At 48.3% G+C, this 19,315-nt stretch overlaps 3 protein-coding genes across 3 annotated transcripts in view; all 3 read right to left on the bottom strand.

Annotated features, from left to right (window-relative positions):
- Window positions 1-7,194, bottom strand: part of USP4 (ubiquitin specific peptidase 4) — a 32,447-nt gene extending 25,253 nt beyond the window's left edge. The window contains exons 1-6 of the mRNA XM_042885391.1: window positions 7,022-7,194; window positions 6,804-6,931; window positions 6,546-6,676; window positions 3,155-3,281; window positions 1,871-2,016; window positions 1,562-1,623 (exon numbers count right to left, since the gene is read on the bottom strand). Of these exons, the coding sequence (XP_042741325.1) occupies window positions 1,562-1,623; window positions 1,871-2,016; window positions 3,155-3,281; window positions 6,546-6,676; window positions 6,804-6,931; window positions 7,022-7,194 (767 nt within the window). The remainder of the gene's footprint in view (window positions 1-1,561; window positions 1,624-1,870; window positions 2,017-3,154; window positions 3,282-6,545; window positions 6,677-6,803; window positions 6,932-7,021) is intronic.
- Window positions 7,195-10,518: 3,324 nt separating this feature from the next.
- On the bottom strand, window positions 10,519-11,419 carry GPX1 (glutathione peroxidase 1). The gene is made up of 2 exons (XM_042885473.1): window positions 11,183-11,419; window positions 10,519-11,106 (listed from the first exon to the last, which is right to left on the bottom strand). Exons 1-2 carry the CDS (start codon window positions 11,402-11,404, stop codon window positions 10,741-10,743), a joined length of 588 nt encoding a protein of 195 aa, XP_042741407.1. The 5' UTR covers window positions 11,405-11,419; the 3' UTR covers window positions 10,519-10,740.
- A 1,402-nt stretch (window positions 11,420-12,821) lies between these two features.
- On the bottom strand, window positions 12,822-19,069 carry RHOA (ras homolog family member A). The gene is made up of 4 exons (XM_042885440.1): window positions 18,882-19,069; window positions 16,246-16,366; window positions 14,587-14,717; window positions 12,822-14,102 (listed from the first exon to the last, which is right to left on the bottom strand). The coding sequence occupies exons 1-4, from the start codon at window positions 19,035-19,037 to the stop codon at window positions 13,929-13,931; spliced, it is 582 nt and encodes a 193-aa protein (XP_042741374.1). The 5' UTR covers window positions 19,038-19,069; the 3' UTR covers window positions 12,822-13,928.
- Window positions 19,070-19,315: the final 246 nt, after the last annotated feature.

The following is a 19,315-nucleotide window of genomic DNA, read 5'->3' as shown; positions in this document are numbered from 1 at the left end:
CCTTGAAATCTTTGGCACCATTGCTGAAGGGGGTCCCTGAGGTCACCAGCACTACAGGGGAAGAAGAGTTTCAAACTCAGAAGGGCATTTAATCATAGCGTGACGTGCATACAAAATACATCAATGGCCTTAAATCACACAACAATTTCTGGCTTTATCACTGAATGGTGCATGAGGTCCAACAGCTGCCTAAGGCAAGACAGGGCAGCTGAAGAAAAAACAGCGTGTGCTCCAAATGAGTGAACTAAGCAACAACTCCTCAACTCCTTTTTAATGAAGAGTGGGTCAGGAAGGAAGAGGTTGACTGAATGCACAGCACCATCAGTGAACAGCAGAGTGTCGTTGTTTCTCTTCAGCTGAGATGCTGGCTACGTTTCACTTAGGATTCATAAACCACTCTTAATGAAAAGTAGTACTGAAAAAGTTAAAGATTAAAGGATGAAAAGCAGTTGGAGAATATTCAAATACCAAATAAACCACAAGTGACCAAACAAAGCATTTATATGAAGATATGCCATAAAATGGGAAGGAAACGAAATAAATTTCAGAGAAGATCACGACTGACGTGAAGGGAAAGCACAGAGCAATTACAAATGCATTAATAGAGCAACGACAGTGAGTGGAGAGAGAAAATGTACATCGAGTTCACTGTGATCCTACAGACCTCCTCTTGACCCACTTCCCCAGCATGACATCCCTGAAGTCTGAAATGATCCTGTACTAGCTGTCACTAACAATCTCATTTTTCCCTCTTCTTCAAACAGCTCCAGTAGGATCTTGATTAAAAATGGAGCACCTTACGAAACCTGCTGCCATTTCAACTGCACCGTACAGAAAAGATTTCCTTTATCAGTATCAAATCTGATGGCCTCAACTTCATTGGATTTTGCCTTCTGCAGTGTAACAATGAACAAGTCATTTCTCACCACTGCACGTAACTCACACTCTGCTACACACACACAGTATTTCATCACACCCTCATCTCCTCATCTTACTCAGAGATTAAAGATTCATAGCAATATTTCCAGGGTTCTAATTGGTTGGGTGTTTTGATTTCTTTTTGTTAGCTCTCGGGTGTTTTTTTGCAGAGGATGGAAGGCTCACATTTGTCAGGCTGTCTGCAACTGCTTTTAATGAGAAACTACTAGAATGTGGAATGTTCACTACTGGCATTCACATGCTGCAATCTTTTTATTTTTTCCTACAGCAGTAGAATACTACAGACTTTTCCTGGGCAGTCTACAGAGGCAGTTTCCTAAGTAATCTAGCTCAACAGAAATAGCACTTCTGTCTCCTAAGCACTGCAGAAACCTAAGCTATTTAATCCTTACACAACCTATCTGAAATGGGCTTTAGGACAGAGACTGTTGCTAAAACAAGAAACCAGCTGTAGGGCAATAAATAAAGGATATTTATATTGAAGATCTGACATTCTCCAAAACACACAAAACAAACAAATTCACAACAGCCACCAATAACTGGGCCTCCCCAGGGAATGCACACTCACTAAACTCAGCAAACGAGCTGAACTAAATAATGGAAGCCATTACTTTACTCTTACTTTGCAAGGAAAGGATGTTGAGGCCACGTGCCATCTTCATTTTTCACTTCTATTAGGACAAGCTGAAAGAGAGTGCAGATAAAAAAAGAGAAGTAACTAAAAAAATCCACTATACATTTCACAAAGTCATCAGTAGAGCAAATATTGATAACTGTGATTGAAGTACTTGACCTGAAAGGAAAACAGTACACGAGCATCTAAAAACTTTAGAGAAAAAGCACTGCTCAAGGAAACCTGCATTGCAAATTGCTGAGCATTATCAGAATGCCAGCATTCACCACGAGCACTGAAGATAGATACATCCCTTACCTCCCCATGATAGATGTTTGCATCTTCTAGGGTGACACCCAAATCGCTGAGCTGCTCGTAGGAGCCATCAAAATGGCTGCTCCATAACCTCACATCCTTCTCAGCTGGGATTTGAAATAGTTTCCGAATTTCTTTCACAAGAGTGGCTGTTCAGGAAGAAAAAGCAACACCAAAACTCCTAAAACACAAAAACTTTTGAAGAAAATAAACTGGGAAGCCAGTCTTCCAGCACCACTATCTGTCAAGGGCTTCTGAGTAGGGAGCGCACTGTGGGAGTTACAATTGCTCCTATAGCTTTTCTAGTACTTAGTGTGAAAGAAAGAAATGCAGTTATTTCAGCCACACATTTGTCCACCAAGCCCTCCATTCAACAGCATTCAGAACCCTTGGGATGCTCCTGCCCAAAGGACAACTTTGGTGGAAGAGCCATGATTTGAAAACGCAGGTTGAGAAGGAAGTGTTTCAGTTATCACCAGCAAGCTGAAAGAAGCCTCTTTATAGACAAATTACAGCTAAAATCCATCAGATGCATTTCAGATGTATTTTCACATCTGAAAATACAAGAATTACACGGAGGGCACGTTTCAGGAAGTAGAGAAGCATAGGAAGAAGCCACTGAGAGGACATCTAAAACATTCACACTCAAGGAAGGAATTATACAACAAGAACAAAAGACTGAAGTGCTTTACACAAACAACACAGAGGTTTCTCAAGGACACTGGTTAGTAAACAACACGTTCTGCAAAGCCTTTAATGACATCTCCCTGCACTGCACAAAGAGTCACTATGACTGGAAGAAACTTCAGGCTGTTCCTAATCTGAGCGTTCAAAGCTGAGTCAACACTGCTTTCAGCCCGGGCTGCTTGGGACACAGCCAGCTGGGTGTTCAAAGCTGGCAAGGAAGGAAAATCCCCATTTGGGCTCTGTTCAAACGCCCAGCTGTTCTGACAGGGAAAACTTTCATTATATTCAGTTCAAACCCTCATGTTTCATATATGACCACCACCTGTTGTTACCTTGCTTTGTGCTGCAGTAAGGAGCTCGCCTCCTCTGTTCTCAATAACCTCCTCACAGGTTCTGTGAGGCTGTTAAGAGGTGCCCCTAAAGTCCTTTCTTTTCCAGGTCAACCACAGCTCCCTTAGGCTCTACTCAAAGATCATGTACTCCAGTTGGACCACCTTACTGCTAGACTTGTTCTAGTCACATCATCTTTCTTGCTCTGGAAGGTACGAAGCACCTCTTGACGAAGCATCAGAACAGCTTAATGCATAGAGAGCTACTTACCAACACTATCTCTTCTGCTGAAGCAGCAGCTGATCACGTTGGAAGCACTGCTGCTCTCACACAGCTTCAGCTCAAGAGGATAAACTTCAACCTCACAGTGCTTTGCATACAGACCAAATTCCATCACCTGCACACAGAAAGAAGGTGAAAAATAACACCAGTAATAATAAGGTATTCTGCAAGATTAGATATCCCTCTTCATCTACAGATTTTAAATCATATCACAGCAGGAAAAGCAGCACGTCAGTTAGAGGCCAGTTATGTGACAACACCAGTGCAGCAGGAAGAGGAAAAAAAAATAGCTGAGAATATCATACCATCTGATACTACAGCTTCACAGCACTGTGGGACAACTGCCCTCCCCATACCTGACACCAAGCACTCCTCTTCACCCTGAGACCAGTTTTCAGCTCATTGGTGCACAATACTGAACCACTCCGTTCATAATTAATTCACACTTAACTTCCCAGCTTTGTGCTACGGTGACTCCACCAGTATCATTTAACTACACATGGCTGCCTACAAGTGTGTTGCTTTCAAGCTTGCTCTTTTATTCATTTAAATACCATGCTCATTCCCTTCTCTTATTGTTGAGGAGAAATGCATACAGCACAATCCTGAAGTCCTGCAACACAGCTTGCAAAAGTGATGCCACATATCTATGTAAACAAAAGCCACGTTTAGTTCATTTAAGACTGTACAGGAAAAAAGTGATTTCTCAAGTACTAAACTTGACAAACCTTGAGATCCTTCTCAACGTGGATACTGCAAAACTTACCCTATTAAAAAAAATAACATGAAAAACTAACATGTTACTCACACAGTGCTCTGCAGCTAAAAGGTCTAGGAAACTGACACCATACTTCACTGCAGTAGCAGATACAGAAGATTTTTCCCCAAGACATCAGACTTGCTGCAATCCACATCCACAATCTATAGCTGCATTATTTTTAATGTGGATTAATTAATTAAGTGGATGAATGAAAAAAACCCACATACGAAAAAACACTTTGCTCAGTTTCGGAAAGAAAAGAAGAATCAAGAATAAGAGATGAAACCTCTGTTGTTGCTTAATGCAAAAGAAACCATTCACAAATTCTGTCTCTTTTTTAGCAGAAATTTTAGCCAACAGCAGAAATGGAAGAACACCTTTCCAGGAGAAGTTCCTGAGCACATCACTGTGCCTGTTCACAGAACAGCAGCATGGTTTGGGCACACAGTTCGGGTCATTGAAAACAAATCTCCTTCCATCACTTCTCTGAAGAGCTCTGGCCAGCAAGCTTGCTCTCTGTACTAAGCTGGCCAAAGGAAAATGTGGGTGATCCCACTGGGCAGCACAACACATAACCACACTGCTATGAACACCCAAACCCTGCTGTTCCATACTTTGCACACTCATGTGCTCTGCAACAGGACTTCTGCAGTGACTGTCCCAAGAAACAGTTTGGAAATATGAAATAAGATAAACTAGAGATAAATCTAGTCTTACCCTCCTGTATTTGCTTCCAGTTACCAGACCCACAGGGACGGAAGAAATCTCAACTTGTGAAGTTATGAGGATGCTTGAGGAATAATTACTTTCCAAATGTTATTTTTACAGATACTCTGATGCATGAATTGATCCCCATTTAAGCAAAGAGCACCCAAGGATCACACGTCTAAGTACGTTACTTCCATTGCCATGTAGAACATTCTGTCACTAGATACCAAGCAGGTTACACTCACGTGCAGCACTGTGCTGCTGTACCCCCCGACCTTTCACTTCCTATTTTTCTCTAACAGAATGCCACATCCCACAGACATACTATTCTGCTATATTTCTAGGTGCTGTTTTTTAAACAGCAAAATCCACTGTAACTGGCAGGTTATCAACAGAGACTGAAATTCTTGCAGCAAGTCTAGACTTAAAAAAGTTATTTTTAATTGAGCCACGATAACTCAGACTGTCTGCAAAGCAGCATTTGCTCTAATCTCTAACACTCAACAATTATGGTACTGAATTGATCTGAAAACTCAAGACTAAAACAAAAGCAAAACCCCTTCTACCTGTAAACAACTGACAGGTTTCAGAAGAGTGACATGTGAGGTCTACCTTTCAGAAGAGCTTACATACTCAAAATGCATTCATAACTACACTTACAGAAGAAAACATCTTACAAGCTTAGAAAAGAAAACCACACACACTCCTTTTCTTTTTGGAGTTTAGAGTGCTAGAATTTTGGGAGAGAAAACAAGAACCAAGTTCAACTGCATAGAAAGTGCCCAAACCATCTGCATTAGCAGGTAATTTACCCCAGTCCCCTGTTCTGTCCCATTAGATCAATAAGCCTAACAGATTGCATGCCTTAGTACAGCCCAAGCTGCACACAACACAAAAGCACCACACTGCTCCAAACAAACTTAAAGGTAACTGGAACAAGGTTCATGGCTCTCACCCCACATAACCCATCCACAGAGTCAGTGGGGATTCAGGCACTTCAACACTGGCAAATCATATTCTTTAATACAACTAGCTAAGTGCAACCTGACATTATTATCTCAACTCACATCCAGTGAAACAAACACCACAGAATAAGGGTTAGAAAAGATCTCCAAGGTCATGGAGTCCAACCATCAACCCATCACCACCATGCCCCCCCCCTAAGCCATGTCCCACAGTGCCACATCTACCCTTTTCTTGAACACCTTCAGGAATGGTGACTCAGTCATTTCCCCAGGCAGCCTGTGTCAGTGTCTGACCATTCTTTAAGAAATTTTTCATAGCATCCAACCTAATCTCCCCTGGTGCAACTTGAGTCCATTCCCTCTCATCTTATCACTGCTACCTGGCAGAAAAGGCTGATCCCCACTACACTACAACCTCGTTTCAGGGAGTTGCAGAGAGAGAAATAAGACCTCCCCTGAGCCTCCTCTTCTCCAGATGAAACAAACCCAGTTCCCTCAGCCACTCCTCATAGGACTGCGCTCCAGACCCTTCACAGCTCTGTTGCCCTTCCATGGACAAACTGCAATACCTCGATGTCTTTCTTGGGGAGAGGGACCCAAAACTGAACACAGTACTTGAAGTGCAGCCTCACCAGTATGAGGATCACCTCTGTGCTCCTGCTGGTTGCATTGTTTCTGACATGTGCCAGGATGCTCTTGGCCTTCTTGTAAACCCCAGCACACTGCTGGCTCATCTGTAGCCAGGTGTCAACTAACACCCCCAGATCCTTTTTCTCCACACAGCTTTCCAGCTGCTCTGTCCCCAGCCTATAGCATTGCCCAGGGTTGCTGTGACAGAAGTGCAGGACCTGGCATTTGGTCTTGTTGAACTCCATCCAATCAGCCTCAGCCCCAAAGATAAGATAACAAAGGTATACTGAGGAAACCCTGCTCCATCCATACGTACTTTCCTCACGATGGGCTGCTGTCCCTCGATGCAGCCATACCACGAAACCAGCTTCTGCCAGGCGCTGCTGGGCACCAGCACGTAGTCCAGCTGAGCGATGAGGTGCTCCTTTAAGCTCTGACTTTCCCCATCTGGAAGGGACACGTGCTTAAGGTCCGGCTCTCTCACGCTCCCTTCCTCCCCGCAGCTACCGTTGCCCGGGGAGCCCCGCGCAGCCCGTCAGCCCCGACGGGCCGGGCCACACAGGGCCGCACTCACCGTTCAGCAGACACGCGTTGTCGATGGGCCCAGGAAAGAGATTGGGGTCGCCCACGCCGGACACGTCCCACCTGTCGTAACCCACGTAGCGCTTCCAGAGACCGAACCAGCGGCTGGACAGCAGGTACCTGCAACACACGGCCGGGCGCGGCCCTCAGCGCTGGCAGCCCGCTGGCAGCCCGGGGACGGGGCAGCGGGGAAGGGCCGGCCGGGCTCACCAGGACTCCCCCAGCCTCATGGACGCGGCCATCAGTGGCCTCAGCTCAGCCCGCTGCACCGCAGGGCTCGGCACCGCCGAGTCCGCCGCCGCCGGCTCCACGGTCGCCGAGCCCGGCGCCTCCGGGCCGAGCTCCGACCGCGCCGCCCCCCCTCCGCCCTGGGCCGCCGCCATCTTGGTGCGCTCACCCCTCCGCTACCGGAAGTCGGCCGTGCGCACATGCGCTCTGCGTGCGGGCGCCATTTTGTGGCCCCGCCCGGGTGACCGGAAGTGGTGGGGGCGTGGTTCGGCGGCGTGTGAGCTGCGGCTGTGTGTGTGTTCCCTGTGGCCAGGCTTCATGGCTCCCTGCGCTGAGTGCGAGCCTGGGGGGGAAAGCCTTCAGACTGAGGGGGGGAAGAAAAGAGAGGACAGAGCTGAGCAACGAGGGGAGCTCGTAAGAGTTGTGAAAGTGCCTCTGGAAACCGCCCTTCAGGGAGATTGTGGTGCTCGTGTTACACATGCAAAGGTTTCCCAGAGTTCTGTTACATATCACATGCTACACGACCTCCTGTTTCCTTGGTACAAACGTTCGGCAGAACTTCCTTCTCTCCTTGGTACAGAGACACAGCTCTGTTACCTAAACAAACTGCAGGGCAGGGCAATCCATCAATGAATGCCAGCAAGCTTTAAGAATGCTGCCACAGCTCGTGGGTGTGTTTTACAGTGAGTCAGCTGTGCTGAGGCAAAGCACGCATGGCTGAGCTCTGTTTCCTAATAGGAAACAAAATAGTCTCATGTGTAGGGCTAAGGGAGCAAGGGCTTTCAGGCACCACCCAGCTGTAGGCAGGTGTTTCCTCCTGCCTGCCCATGGCAGTGACCAAAAAATGACTACAAGTCCTCTGGAAGTCTGTGTGTGCAAAGTTTGTGTGTGCAATGCAACTCCTCGGAAAGGAAAAAGGAGTTAAAAACATCAGAAAGAGCTTTTAGCAGGCTGAGGAATAAAGGGCTTGTTTTGTTCTCCACTTGATGGCATTTCTGTTGTTTAAATGCTTCTGAACGCTGCTGTTCCATGATTGAGGGTTGTGTCCTTGAGGCTGATGGGCAGAATGCTTGGGAAGCCAGGAGATAAAGGCAGGATAGGACGTTTTTATTTGCAGCTAGTTCATGCTCCTGACTGTGTCCCATCTGAACTTGTTTAAAGGTTAAAGGAGTTGATGGCAGCTTAGAAGGTCACCCTGATCATGAGGGGAAGGAGGGGCCAAACACTCTGGGAAGGGGGGAGAGCTGGGGCTGATAGGTAGAGGAAGGGAAGGGCAAGGTGTGCACTGGCAAAGGAGTAGCTGTTAGCAGATACATGTTACAGTAGGAAGGTGTAGGAGTAGGAAGGTATAGGAGTGTAGATAAGATACGGAAGGGGCAATGTCCTCAGGTCACGGAATCATTGAAATGCATTACCTGCAGTGAAATGTCTCTTTCCCACGTGGTTCCAACACCCAGTAGTGTTGGAGTACAGCAGCCTGCACAAGAACTGTGCTCTTATGTGTGTGTCACCAAGGAATGTTTCCAGAATGGCCCTTCCACCACCATCCACTCTCTGTGTGTGATTAAAGCAGACAGGGAATGAGGCTGAGAGGATTTTACCTCTGCACACTAACTGCTGGGACTGCAGCATGCTTACATTGGGATGGTTTGTTTTTCTGCCAATTTTCATCCTAGAGTAGCATCACCGCTATCATTCTGCTGCTGCGCATCTGTCCTGGAGCTGCCGCTTTGCTTTTCTGCCACTACAGCCCCGGCAGCCAGGAGACAAACAAATCCCATGGCCATTAATACAGAATGAACACTGTACAGCTCCAGCAGGCAGCTCTCCCACCTGGGGAAGGATCTCTTTGTGGGGCTGCCCTGGTGCCCTGTTCCTTGCAGCTGTGGGGCTCTACAGAGGCTGCAGACAGTGGGAAGTGGCAAAGCATGGAGGGTCCTGCAGGGGCTCCTGCTCACACATCTGGAGTCTGGTGAGCCAAGATGAAGGAAATGCCACAGCTCACATCGAGTAAGATTTTTAAAGGCAATGCAATGAGCTCCTGCTGCCCGTCAGCCACTGTGCTTTCAGTGTGTTTCAACATACTGCACTAATTAGGGAAGTGGATTTAACTGCAAAGTGAATGCACCAAATCAAGCAACTTCTGCTCCAGAGGCGAAATGAACCACTGAAAACATCCTGTTTTTTTTTGTTTTGTTTTGTTTTGTTTTGTTTTTTGTTTTTTTTTTGTTTTTAACAAAGTTAAAAAGTTAAGGAAATTAAGAAATAGCCCAGTGAGAGTTGTGCAATCTGAGCTGAAATCCGGATTACTCAGGGGTAGCGGTAAGCAGGGTGGAGCTGCCTGCAGGCTTTGCCTTAACAACCGGGCCAGGAGGGGCCTTGGATGTACTTGCATTCATGAAGCAAGTAAGAAATGGGAAGCTATGAACAGGAAAAAAAAAAAAACCATAAATCCCAAAGTTAAGTGGTTTCAGTTATGAGAACAACACACAAGTGATGGAGCTTGAAAGCGTTGTGCCTTCCCAAGTTGCTGGTACATGCTTGAACTCGGCAGTGTAGCACCATGTTTACACTCAGTGCTTCGAGGCCTTGTAAGGGTTGATTGTGCAGAAACTGTGAGATATCTGGAGTGAAAACCAACCGCAGGAGGACCTGTGCAATGAGATAGCAGATGAAGTTTGGCACATGCTCACGGCTTCCAGGGGAAAACAGCCCCAATTTTGGCATTCAGCTGCAAACCCTGCGTTGCTGCCCAGGAACAACATCAAGGTCTTGGCAGCTCCACAGAACACCTGTCAGATCAGTGCTTGTTGGAATCAAAACTAGGCAGCAGAGGAATTGAAACAAGAAAATGCCATAGCACAAACCCCAGCTCACCCACACTGTGTGTTGCCTACAATTCTTGTGCCCAAGAGGCAACAGCGATAATCAGAGGCGAGGCACAGCTTCTGCTGAAGAAGTAGTCAAACAGGCTGGGAACAAAAGAACTGGTTCTCCAGCTAGAGCCCCGTGTACCTGTGCTGGGGCTGCAAGGTGACCCGGGCTGAATGCAGGATCACAGAATCATGGAATCTTTATCCCTAGCTGCCCACTCAGCCACCCCCTCAGTGCCACATCCCCATATTTCCTGAACACTTTCAGGGTCAGTGGCACCACCAGAGGCTGCCTCCAACACAGAACAGTGCCAGGGACCGCTGGGCAGATAGGACAGCAGCACCACACACACTCGCTGCTCCAGCTCTGGGTCTCCTTGGGGCATCCACTGATGCAAGACGAAGAATGAGTGACCTCGGGCAAAGGCTGCTCCTCTGCAGCCCCTTGGTACAGCAGCCAGAAGCCGTGCAGTGGCTGCCAGCTGCCCGGGCACAGCTCAGCCTGCCCCAGCCTGCACCCAGCCAGCCCGCACCCAGGCAGAGCATGCACCCAGCCTTTGGCCACCCTGTTTGTCCCAACTCACCCAGATTCACCACGCCGTAGCCTTAAAGCAGACTTTGTCTTTATTCAGAGAACCCCACACCATTACCCACACTCATGTGCTGCTCCCCAGGCTGAGTTGCCCCAAACATTTCACATGCAGCTTTGAAAACATCGGGCGCACTTCGAGGGTTTGGAAGATGCACCGTCACGAGCAAAGCTTGCACGGACATTGGGGGTTCAGCCAGAGCAGCGGCCCTCGGTACAACGCAGGTGCAGGCTTTCCTTTATTGCAGAGCCTCCTTGGGGACCTTCTGGAGCAGCAGCTCGATGTCGTCCTGCAGCTTGATGGTCTCGAAGTGCCGGCTGTAGCGGCGGAAGGGAACGCCGTCGGGGCCCACGAGGAACTTCTCGAAGTTCCAGGAGACGTCGTTGCGGCACACGGGCGACCAGATGATGTACTGCGGGTTGGTCATCAGCGCCGTGGGGTCGTCGTGCGGGAAGGGCAGCGCCTCTTTCAGGAAGGTGAACAGCGGGTGCGCGCCCTTCCCGTTCACCTCGCACTTCTCGAACATGGTGAAATTGGGTTTGAAGCCGTTGCCGGGCCGCACGTACTCCAGCGAGCGCAGGATCTCCTCGTTGGTGGCGTTCTCCTGCGGGAAGGATCGGCCCCGTGAGCTCCCGGCCGCGCTGCCGCCCCCTCCCCGCTGCCCGCTCCCCGCTCCATACCTGGTGCCCGAACTGGTTGCAGGGGAAGCCCAGCACACGCAGCCCGCGGGGCCCGTAGCGCTGCTGCAGCTCGTTGAGCTGCAGGAAGTCGCGCGTGGTGGTGCCTCAGAGCGACGCCACGTTGACCACCAGCAGCACCTTGCCCTGCAGCGAGCCCAGCGCCAGCGGCTCAGCCGCGCCCAGCGGCCGCGCCGAGATCCCCGCCAGCCGCGTTGCTGCCATGGCCGCTCCGCTCCGCTCCGCTCCTTCCTACAGACGGACGGACACACCAACACCCGCCCACCCCGCAGCGCTCTGTCCCGCCTCAGTTCAGGCGCGCACCGCCCGCCCCTTTCCGCGCCTCTCTGCGCTGTTTGGGGCAGAGCCGGGACAGGGCTGGGGGTGCGGGCGGTGCTCGGGAGGGGCGGCAGCACGCACGAAGAAACGCAGCGCGGTTGGGTCGGAAAGGACCTCCAGCCCCGCCCGTGCCGTGGGCTGCCCGCCCTCCAGCTCCCGCCGCCCAGGGCCCCTCGGTGGCCTGGGGCACCTCCAGGGGCGGCACCCGCGGCTGAGGGGCGGCTCTGCAGGCGGGGGATGGGATCAGACGTGAGCTAACGAAGGGATCGCTTGCGGGGAGACCGCGGCGGCGGAGCGGCAGCTCGCGAGCTGGAGGGGCGCGCAGCCCTTACTCAGAACCCCGTGGGTGATGAGCGGCTGCGTAACGGCGGCTGCAGCGCGCTGCAAACCGGTTTTGCTCAACTTTTTTAAAAAAAAGGAAGAAGAAAAAAACCTCCACCCCAAAAAGGGAAGAGCACGGCAACGAGTAAGCTCAACAACAGCCATGAAATCCCCACGGGCAGCGCAGCGGCTGGAAACTTCCTGCTCTGCCGCTGTGTCACCCCGGGGCGGGGGCAAAGGACTGCCTTTGCGTGTCCGAAGCACAGCCTGCCCCCCCCTTCAAAAAACTAATGGCATTTTGCAGGACTCGGCCTGGGTGCAGCTCGGTGCTCCCTTCTACAGGGCACTGGCCCAAACCCAGCTCTGCTGGCAGGGCTCTCAGCTCCGCAGCAGCTGCTGGAACACCAACACGGGCACAGATGCATGCTGCAGCACAGCTCAGCCCGGAGAAGAGAAGGCTGCGGGGTGACCTCATTGCAGCCTTTCGGTACCTAAAGGGAGCCTGTGAACAGGAGGGGAATCAACTCTTGGAAAGGCGGATGACGGCAGGAGAAGGTTTTAAGTTGAAAGAAGGAAGACTGAGGTTGGATGTCAGGGGGAAATTCTTTACTATGAGAGCGGTGAGGTGCTGAATTTCAGGCTGCTCAGAGAGGCTGTGGATGCCCCATCCCTGGAGGTGTTGAAGGCTGGGTTGGATGGGGCCCTGTGCTGCCTGGTCTGGTATTAAATACAGAGGTTGGTGGCCCTGCCTGCAATGAGGGGGTTGGAGCTTCATGATTTTTGAGGTCCCTTCCAACCCATCTCATTCTGTGATCTCATCGCCAGGCAGGGTGAAGGATTCCTCCTCCACGGGCAGCACTTACCAGGAAAAACACACAGAAGCATTTGCAGCTGTTCCACAGCCACACCGAGAATGATTCTTCTGGTTCAGGTTGTTGGACGCTGGGCCAAAAGCCCGGAGTGAGCAATACAGACACCAGGATACAGGGAGCTTAGAAAACTGCCTTTATTCTATTAGTTGTTGGAAAAATGAAAATACAGAAAGTTTAGTTGGCTGCAGAACAGCAAGAAGTTCACAGGTTAGGAGTCTGATCACTACATGGTAACCAAACTTACACAAAAAGTTTCCTTTTTTTTTTTTTTTTTTTTTTTTATTTTTAGTTTTGAAATTGGGTCCAGCAATGAGCTTAAGGCAACTGAACAGTTCAGAAGCTTTGAGTGTGAGCAGGCTGTCTTTTCTCATCCCTACGGCACGTCATGGAAAAAACTCCTCCTGGCTGTGCAGACCACTTGGATCATTCCGGTGGGTCAGACTCTTACAAATGAAGGGGAAGAGGATCAGCTGCTTTCCATTGGACTTTATTTTCAAATACAGTTTCTTAAAAAACCCAGAACACCTTAACGCAGAGGTTACAAGTAACAGTATTAGGAAATCCAATTATACAAAAAATACTACATCTAAGCTGGGGTAAATAGATTTATTTTTGGTAACATACATTTAAACTGGCACTAATTACACAGTAACTAAAAGGTAACTAACATGAAACCACAGAACCCTCACTTTTCCTTAGCTGAATGGGACTTGGTCATTTCAGAGTGATCACATTTTCAAACAAACCTTTCACACCACCCAGCCATGCAAATCAGACCTTCCTAAATGTGATAGCACTGAAGCCACGCTTCGTTCCACATACAGCCATGAACTGTTGTACTCAATTAGAATAGGACGTTAGTTATTAAGTAGTTACAGACCAATCCTCTGTGTTGACAGCTTTTTCTCTTTCTAGAAAGAAGAAAGAAGATAGAGAATTGTCTTCAATTAGCGCCTGGCATATCCTGTGAGTGCAGAAAAGGTTGGTTAGAGGAATGTTGAGGTTAACCTTGGGTGCACAGATGAATTTGATGCAGATTGTTATAAAAATCATGGTTGGCTTCTAAATACTGGTAGCAAGATGACTCGATTTTTAATCTCTTAAGTAAATTATAGATAATGAAAAAGGCCAGTAATCATACACTAAGATTAATAAACAGCACTTCAAAATTACTCAAGTGCAGGGTGCTGCTTTGGCCATCTTCCTCTGGCCACACTTTATAAGAGAAGGCACCCGGACTTTTTCTTGCCACGCCGGGCTTGCAAAGCAGCTCTAGTGGCCATTTCAAAAACCTCCCTCACACCGTCTTTGGTCTTTGCCGAACACTCCATGTATCCAAATGCACCGATGCGGTTTGCCATATCTCTTCCTTCCTCAGGCTTGACAGGCTCCTGCAACAACACAAAGGAGAGTTAAAACCAAGCGACGTGCTCAGGAAGGAGCTGCAGCATCTGCACTGATGGCAGACACGCCGCTGAAGCCACTTCCTTTTACAACCCGACCATAAACTGCTCACTGTGCAACACACAGCAAGCTGCCAATGCCCACTCGATGCTCTGGGACAGCTGAGATGCACTTTCATAGAATGGGCTGCAAAGGAGCACAGTGCTCATCCAGTTCCAACCCCTGCTGTGTGCAGGTCACCAACCAGCAGCCCAGGCTGCCCAGAGCCACATCCAGCCTGGCCTTGAATGCCTGCAGGGATGGGGCATCCACAGCCTCCTTGGGCAACCTGTGCCAGTGCCTCACCACCCTCTGGGTGAAAAACTTCCTCCTCATATCCAACCTAAACCTCCCATCTCAGTTTAACACCATTCCCCTTGTCCTATCACTACCCACTTCATGTCTTGTTAAAGCTCTCTCAAAGGAACCTGCCTGCTTCATTTTGGCCAGCTCTCGTCTTGTGTGCTCGTCATTCCTCAGGTCCTTCTTGTTTCCTACCAAGATGATAGGCACGTTGGGACAGAAATGCTTCACCTCTGGGGTCCACTTCTCTGGGATGTTTTCTGTTAAAAAAATACCACAAGTGTGAGCACACCAAAACCCAGTTCTGGGGCTGGTTTTCTTTTAAGGCTTCTGCCTGCTGACTTGTAGTAACGAGCTAAAACACACTGATGCCCTTATTCTACTTTCCACACCAGGTGCAAATAGACCTGTTCTGCTGATACCAAAAAGACAAGCTGATGGACACCCAAAATTTTGGTTTCTCTACGTCTCAGTAACCACTTGACAAGGGTTAGCACAAGATTTCAAAGAAGAGAAATCAGAATTCTGATGTGAAGAGTTATGGAATGTTTGGCTTCGAGAGATGCACTGCCTTTATCTCCAGAAGCTAAAGACAGGCACGGCCCTGCAGCGTAGCTTTTTTACAACACCCAACCCCAAAACCAAACCACCACCTGAACTCCATGGACTACAGATGCACAGAAACAAACACTGTGCCACTCATTTGTAAGGCAAGGCAAGAAATCAGAACAACCACCAGGCATTATCCCACTGGCAGTGTTTCACACCTCCTTTCTGTCTCCTTGTTTCTTCCTGAGGCAACTCAGGGAGGAAGGGTTTGCCCATAGGATGGATCAGAGGAGTAGGGAGATCTAGTGAGACAGCTCCCAAATAAGCACCAGCAAACAAATGCCACTGGTGACTGATCTTTGCAGAAAATCACTTGTTTAAGAAAATGTTACCACAAAATATGTGGTTGGGAGGCTATGCTGGATGCAGCAATTACCATTTTAACTGGGACAGGAATCAAAGTTCAAGAGATGTTCTTCGTCCTTGCAATAGGAGCCTCCCTACTTCCTTCTTCTCCCCCTCCTCAGAACTGCCTTTTTAAGATCAAACACGTATCTGTGCATCAGTCTTAAATATCAAACACCAAACAATTCAGCCCTGGGCTCCGTGCAGGAGAGGTGCCATCTGATAAACATCTGTCTCATCTGGAGCTCAGAAATCTTAAATCAAGCAGCTGTGTTCTCTTCTCCACCACAAGCAGGTGCCACTCACAGGAAAGCAGAGCAGGCCATAAACCCTCAGCCTCTGCAATCCCTTCCAGCAGTGAGAAAGCCTCTCCTCCCCATCCTGAGCCTGCTCCAGGTCAGGTTTCTTCCCCACCATGCAGAGAAAGAGAACTCTGTGTGTTTAGAACCTAGTAATTGGGAGTGCTTCAAACCAAACTCTCTCCTGAATAAAAAGGGTGTGTTGGGGGGAGGAGGAATGACACAAAGCTAACTTTTCCCATTTACAAAGGAAGGGAGTTGGTCAGTTTTCCTGGATATAGTGCGATCTTGAGCACGTAAGAACCTGCCATTTTCAAGGAGAAATAATAATAATAACAATAAATCAAAGTGCCAATCTGTACTGCAAGGTTCCTTAAAGATCTGAATTTATGAAAACCATACATTGCAATAAAGGCAGATTTTGAAGCTGGGAATGCTCTCACCGCAGCACATGAGAATACATTTTAAGGGATGATTTCCAAAGGAATACAGCAACACCCAGGAGCAGTTTTTCATGTGATGCCATCCTGCTTACCTAAACTATCAGGACTATCGATTGAAAAACACATAAGTATAACGTCGGTGTCTGGGTAAGAAAGCGGTCTAAGTCGATCGTAGTCTTCTTGTCCTGCTGTGTCCCACAGAGCCAGCTCCACCTGCAGCACAAAGAGCAGGGCAGTCAGCCACCTGACAGGGATGCTGTGATTCTGAAGCAAGAGACCCCAGCACAGTGCACCACGTATTGCAGTCAGTGCCTCTCAGGAGCAGAACAGAGCTGCTTTGGCAACAGAACTGCCTGTCCCCAGACTGACTTCTTGCAGCTCGTGAGACCTCCCCTCACATCCACAGCAGTTCTCTGCAAGCACTTGAACGCTTCCAGCAGAAAAGCAAGATGGGGATTAAGGGGACCCAGCTGCACAGGGCTGAGAAGCCATTCGATAGGCATTCCAGGAATACCAGCTGTCAGCAAAAGAGGACTCTCTAAGTATAAACTTTTTAGGATTATGCATATTTTCAATTGGTTTACAGCTGGAACCCGTAGTGACAGCGAAATGTCAAGCTAATACTTATTTGTGCACAAATTCTTACAACTCCATCTGAGCAGAAATGCAAGCTTGCCATTTGCTTTGGCACACAGCTGGTTTGTGCACACAGCTTCTTGTGAGCAATTTTATTCAGTTCTGAGTAAGGTTCTTGGTATTTACACTTCTATTTTACTCTTCTCCTTTAGTCTCCTTCAGAAAATAAGTCCACAGCAGCTCAGATAGAGACAGACAGAACCAGAACTCAAATGTGAGCTTCAACAGGCAATGCAAACGTCTGGTAACGCTGTAAAGATGCAATGCCTTATCTGCAGACACACAGAACACCGTGACATAAATACAGCAGAATGACTCCTCAGAGCAATCTCTGCATTCACAGCTGCTAATGTGAGCTTGGTGGCACTCATGCTTTTTACAGAGGTATCTGCTGCAGGTCCCCTCACATGATGCTCACATCAGCTCCTTTGCTCTGTCTGAACAAACACATCCCACAGCATCACCGTTCTGTTTCCATGTGGCACTGTGCATTTCTGGGAATGCTTTTCTAAGAGGACAGCAGGCATGCATCCCTGAGACGGCGCAGCCTGAAGCCCTGCTCCACTGCAGGCTTTTGTAACCAGGTTTTCAGAATACAAAGTGCTTGGATAAAACATCATCTGCTCATCAAACAGGCACGGACATTTCCACAGCAGAAAAGGCACCGCTCGAGCTGCTCGTGCCACTTGTACCAAGTGCTGGTGGCACAGAGCTGCACACCGCTGGAATGGCACAGCTCTCTGGCCCACCCATTGAGAGATGCAGGGATTCAGGCAGGAGGGAGTGAGGCTGTGTGACTGGGTGGTAATGAACGCCAGATGTATTTGAAACAACAATTTAAGATCTCGTATCTCAGATATGATAAAGCAGCTGAGAAGTTGTAACTGTGGAGGGAAATGTGTCTTTGTACTAGCCTAAAAGGATTTCTTTTCTATTCTATCCACATCATATGAGAGCTCTTTTCAGACTCAGATAGCATGAAGTGTAATGACTACAACCACAATTAATCCATACCTCTGACAGCAGGAAATCAAATGCAACAGAACACCCATAACTGGCTCTGATCTTGGCCCAAATCAGAACTGAAACTAAGCAGTTCCAGTGCACATCACTGCACCTGAACTACAAGTGACAGGAAGGTATTCTGACCGTGCCTGAACCTACAGTGAAAGGACTGTGGCACAGGGGAGCTCAGCACCACAGCCTGCCACAGAAGACCAGGAAGGTCAACTGCGTGATAATAAACAGACACACGTCATGCTTGCCAAAATTCTGAAAGCAGCTGGCCTTTTGAGGTACAAGGCTCCAGAGTACACTGCAAAGTGCCCATTTTACACAGCTCAGGCCACTTAGTGGGACACAAACACAGAATGCAGTGTACTCGGCTTTCAGATTGCAGGCTTCTGAAGGCTGGTTCCTGGAGCAGGGGTTTGGGGGTTTGTTTGGCAAACTGTGTGACCTCTGAGTCCCATTAATTCAAAACTGCTCTTCAAAGTACTGAAAATGAAGTGTATGAGCAATGCATTCACAAAAGAAGAACTAACATTGAAGCTTGGTGAGCACGCCTGGCTGCTAAGATCTGCATTCCTGCAGGCCAGTAGGACAGATGCTGATGAACACTACAAAAATGAAATCCCTTTGAAGTCTGCCAGTCATCTGTTCCAAAGAGGATTTTGCACATTGCCAGGAGCGGGTAGGAAAAAATACTGCTCCAGGAACTTTGTCCTCACAGCTGCAGGACCCCATCAAGGCAGGGCTGCCCCTTTGCAGCCCCAATGGGCAGTGGCCCCATGTTCTCAGCACATCTTTGCCTCAGCACACAGCATTCACCTGCCAGAACTGCTGGTTTTTCACCATCTCAAATTGTAGGGGGTTAGAAATACATTGTAACAAGAAATATGCTGTAAACAGACACTGGATATGAGCAGGGCAGTATTTTTACTGCATGCAAACACGATGTGTTTAAAAATAAATTGACAAAGTGGGTACTAAAAGTACCTGGACTGCCCACTCATTAAAGAAGCACGCTGATCTCTACGGTGTTCTGAATAAATGCACGTTCATTTTGATTACTGTAAGCATGTATACATACCTGCTTTCCATCCACTTCAATATCTGCTACATAATTTTCAAAGACGGTGGGAACATAGACTTCAGGGAACTGGTCTTTGCTAAACACAATCAGCAGGCAGGTCTTCCCACAGGCACCGTCACCCACTATAACCAGCTTTTTTCGAATGGCTGCCATAGCTGAAACACAAGAGGACAGCTTATTAATCCTTCCGTCGCAGCTTTTAATTGAGACGCTAATAATTAGCAATCGTTACTAATTATTTCCAATCAATAACAACTTCTGAATCGAGTCTTCCTGCTCTGGGCAGAGACACATCTGGAAAGAGATCTCCATCTTTTTAAGAAAATCATCGTGCTGCTGAGGCACCGGGCATGGAAGCGGCAGAAGGGAATGGAAATCAGCATGTTGTAGCACTGCCTCGCCTGACCTGGAGTTTGAGACACGGAACTCCA

This window comes from Lagopus leucura, unplaced genomic scaffold (assembly GCF_019238085.1).
Source record: "Lagopus leucura isolate 7727_CA_CO unplaced genomic scaffold, USGS_WTPT01 Super-Scaffold_100050, whole genome shotgun sequence".
NCBI lineage: Eukaryota > Metazoa > Chordata > Aves > Galliformes > Phasianidae > Lagopus > Lagopus leucura.
The sequence above is the reverse complement of the archived record's forward strand: the minus strand, read 5'-3'. Positions and strand labels throughout refer to the sequence as shown.

Bases quoted from the DNA above. Each gene is read 5' to 3' on its own strand.
- RHOA (XM_042885440.1), bottom strand. From the start codon at position 19,037: ATGGCAGCCATTCGAAAAAAGCTGGTTATAGTGGGTGACGGTGCCTGT. The intron at 16,367-18,881 runs GTATGTATACAT...TTTGTGCTGCAG, and splicing joins TTGAAGTGGATGGAAAGCAG to GTGGAGCTGGCTCTGTGGGA. The intron at 14,718-16,245 runs GTAAGCAGGATG...TTTTTTTAACAG, and splicing joins CGATAGTCCTGATAGTTTAG to AAAACATCCCAGAGAAGTGG.